General features: G+C 40.2%; 1 protein-coding gene across 1 annotated transcript in view; it reads right to left on the minus strand.

The window, feature by feature from the left end:
* Positions 1–3980, minus strand: part of LOC110454884 (vacuolar protein sorting-associated protein 52 homolog) — a 25056-nt gene extending 21076 nt beyond the window's left edge. The window contains exons 1-4 of the mRNA XM_021504644.1: positions 3911–3980; positions 3403–3470; positions 2787–2900; positions 1735–1796 (exon numbers count right to left, since the gene is read on the minus strand). Coding sequence (XP_021360319.1) covers positions 1735–1796; positions 2787–2897 — 173 coding nt within the window. The 5' untranslated portion in view covers positions 2898–2900; positions 3403–3470; positions 3911–3980. The remainder of the gene's footprint in view (positions 1–1734; positions 1797–2786; positions 2901–3402; positions 3471–3910) is intronic.
* Between the last annotated feature and the right edge of the window lie 142 nt (positions 3981–4122).

Below are 4122 nucleotides of genomic sequence, written 5' to 3' on the forward strand. Positions count from 1 at the left end.
CATATACAGTAACCAACACAGTACATCACCCAGCCAGTTAGCACATACAGTAACCAACACAGTACATCATCCATCCAGTTAGCACATACAGTAACCAACACAGTACATCACCCAGCCATTTAGCACATACAGTAACTTACACAGTACATCACCCAGCCATTTAGGACATACAGTAACCAATGCATTACATCACCCAGCCAGTTAGCACATACAGTAACTTACACAGGACATCACCCAGCCATTTAGGACATACAGTAACCAATGCATTACATCCCCCAGCCAGTTAGCACATACAGTAACCAAAACAGTACATCACCCAGCCAGTTACCACATACAGTAACCAACACAGTAAATCACCCAGCCAGTTAGCACATACAGTAACCAAAACAGTACATCACCCAGCCAGTTAGCACATACAGAAACCAACACAGTACATCACCCAGCCAGTTAGCATATACAGTACCCAACACAGTACATCACCCAGCCAGTTAGCATATACAGTAACCAAAACAGTACATCACCCAGCCAGTTACCACATACAGTAACCAACACAGTGCATCACCCAGCCAGTTAGCATATACAGTAACCAACAGAGTACATCACCCAGTCAGTTAGCACATACAGTAACCAATACAGTACATCACCCAGCCATTTAGCATATACAGTAACCAACACAGTACATCACCCCGCCAGTTAGCACATACAGAAACCAACACAGTACATCACCCAGCCAGTTAGCATATACAGTACCCAACACAGTACATCACCCAGCCAGTTAGCACTTACAGTAACCAACACAGTACATCACCCAGTCAGTTAGCACATACAGTAACAAACACAGTACATCACCCAGCCATTTAGCATATACAGAAACCAACACAGTACATCACCCAGCCAGTTAGCACATACGGTAACCAACACAGTACATCACCCAGCCAGTTAGCATATACAGTAACCAAAACAGTACATCACCCAGCCAGTTACCACATACAGTAACCAACACAGTGCATCACCCAGCCAGTTAGCATATACAGTAACCAACAGAGTACATCACCCAGTCAGTTAGCACATACAGTAACAAACACAGTACATCACCCAGCCATTTAGCATATACAGTAACCAACACAGTAGCACATACAGTAACTTACACAGTACATCATCCATCCAGTTAGCACATACAGAAACCAACACAGTACATCACCCAGCCAGTTAGCACATACGGTAACCAACACAGTACATCACCCAGCCAGTTAGCATATACAGTAACCAACACAGTACATCACCCCGCCAGTTAGCACATACAGAAACCAACACAGTACATCACCCAGCCAGTTAGCATATACAGTAACCAACAGAGTACATCACCCAGTCAGTTAGCACATACAGTAACCAACACAGTACATTACCCAGCCAGTTAGCACATACAGTAACCAACACAGTACATCCCCCAGCCAGTTAGCACATACAGTAACCAACACAGTACATCACCCAGCCATTTAGCATATACAGTAACCAACACAGTACATCACCCAGCCATTTAGCACTTACAGTAACCAACACAGTACATTTTAATTGTAGGGCTAATGCCTGTATATTACACTTTAACTTTTTTAATTATGTCACCTGTTAAACTTTAAAAATATAGACTGATGCCTGTAAATATCCAAGAAGAAAATTGAAACAGGGTATTTAGAGTATTATTTGTATACAGTTGAAGAACAGGTATTGACTCACTTGATCATTGTCTCTGGTATAACCATCTCGTCCACAAACTGACTCAGCTCACCTCTCACGGCCTGTAACACAATACAATACTGTAGTAAATGAATTCTTTTCTGATATTCATGGTTACAGAAATGTGTCATTGACTTCAAATGTGAGACATATACATGGTATGTGTGTAACATTTACCTAAACTATGTGTGACGTTTACCTGTACTACATTGTGTGACATTTAGCTGTACTACATTGTGTGACGTTTACCTGTACTACATTGTGTGACGTTTACCTGTACTACATTGTGTGACGTTTACCTGTACTACATTGTGTGACGTTTACCTGTACTACATTGTGTGACGTTTACCTGTACTACATTGTGTGACGTTTACCTGTACTACATTGTGTGACGTTTACCTGTACTACATTGTGTGACGTTTACCTGTACTACATTGTGTGACGTTTACCTGTACTACATTGTGTGACGTTTACCTGTACTACATTGTGTGACGTTTACCTGTACTACATTGTGTGACGTTTACCTGTACTACATTGTGTGACGTTTAGCTGTACTACATTGTGTAATGTTTACCTGTACTATGTGTGATATTTACCTGTTCTATGTGTGACGTTTACCTGTATTATATGTGATGTTTACCTGTATTACACATGGCGTTTTTTGTATTATTGTGACGTTAAACTGTACTATGTGTGCATTTACCTGTACTATATGTGATGTTTACCTGTACTATGTGTGCATTTACCTGTACTATGCGTGACATTTACCTGTACTATGTGTGAAGTTTACCTGTACTACATGTGATGTTTAGTTGCACTATGCGTGACATTTACCTGTATTATGTGTGACTTTTACCTATACTATGTGATGTTTACCTGTACTACGCATGAGGTTTACCTGTACTACATGTGACGTTTACCTGCACTATGAGTGACATTTACCTGTACTACATGTGACGTTTACCTGTACTACGCGTGAAATTTACCTGTACTATGAGTGCCATTTACCTGCACTACATGTGACGTTTACCTGTATTACATGCAACATTTACCTGTCGGTTTTTTAACTTGACGTTCATGGTGACAGACTGTTCCTGTAGAGTCTGGATCTCACTACTGATGCTGCTGAGGTCACCCTGGAAACCATTCAGCATTTGCTCCATTCTCTGTCATCAGAACAAAACATGCTTAAATTGTACTGTTAAAACATTGACCCTGATTAATTCTCATAGATGATCTTTTACCTAAATGTATGCAAAAAAGATTCACATTGCTGGTCTACATGTTGTGTCCAAATATCTTGACTTTAGAGTCAGTGTATTGTCAGACAAACTTCAGTCAGTGTATTGTCAGACAAACTTCAGTCAGTGTATTGTCAGACAGTCTTCCATCCACATGTTGACATCCTCATTCCAGTATGCCCCCCACCCCCCACCCTTAAAAAAACACACAAAAAGAATGTTACCAATTTGTACTGAACACATCTTAAGCAGATCTAGTTCTTCTTTTCAAAATTATGTCATTATCATATTGTTTCACACAAGTTCATTTTTTGGTTTCTTAAGTTTCTTGAAAACTTTCTGTTAAAATGAAATATATTCCAGCATTAACAAGTAGTTTTCAAATTACAATCAATAGCAGTATCTGATGCTTGTCAGTAACGCTCACCTCCAGAATGGTGTCACAAGCCGCGATCTGTTTGTGTAGACTGGCGATGTTCTGGCTCTCCTTGATGTCTGTACCACATAAGGAATCACCAATCTTACAAAGAGGGCAACTCAAACAGCTTGAACAAAATTTCACAAAAACTACCTCGAAAATAAACTGATCTAATGGAACCAAGTCTATCCAACAGGAACCAAGTCAATTTTATGGGATCTAAGTCAATCGGACAAGAACCAAGTCAATCCGATAGAAAGCAAGCCAGTCTAAAGGGAACCACATCAATCTGACAAGAACCAAGTCAATCTGATAGAAAGCAAGCCAGTCTAAAGGGCACCACATCAATCTAACAAGAACCAAGTCAATCTGATCGCAACTAAATGAATCATGGTAACAATCGCTCTGGCAATACACTTTGACTGGAATCAAGTAATCTGAGTTAACCAGGCAGAAAGTCTGTCTGATGGTCATCATGTCAACTGATGTGAACAGAATCTGTTGTTATAAAGGATACAGTCCTGTATGGAGGCATTCTCCACATCCAGTAGCTCCCTCTCCACTTGTTTGGAATATTGCCTCAGGTCCACTCCCTACAACATATCAGGGACAAGACGTAATAAAATAGTACTAATACATTCATTATATGATGGTGTAAACTTGCATAAAAGGTAGCCTTATTTCACACAGCTACTTTACACGAGGTGACTGATGGTGTACTTACTGTGT

Source organism: Mizuhopecten yessoensis, unplaced genomic scaffold (assembly GCF_002113885.1).
Source record: "Mizuhopecten yessoensis strain PY_sf001 unplaced genomic scaffold, ASM211388v2 scaffold8095, whole genome shotgun sequence".
Taxonomy (NCBI): Eukaryota; Metazoa; Mollusca; class Bivalvia; order Pectinida; family Pectinidae; genus Mizuhopecten; species Mizuhopecten yessoensis.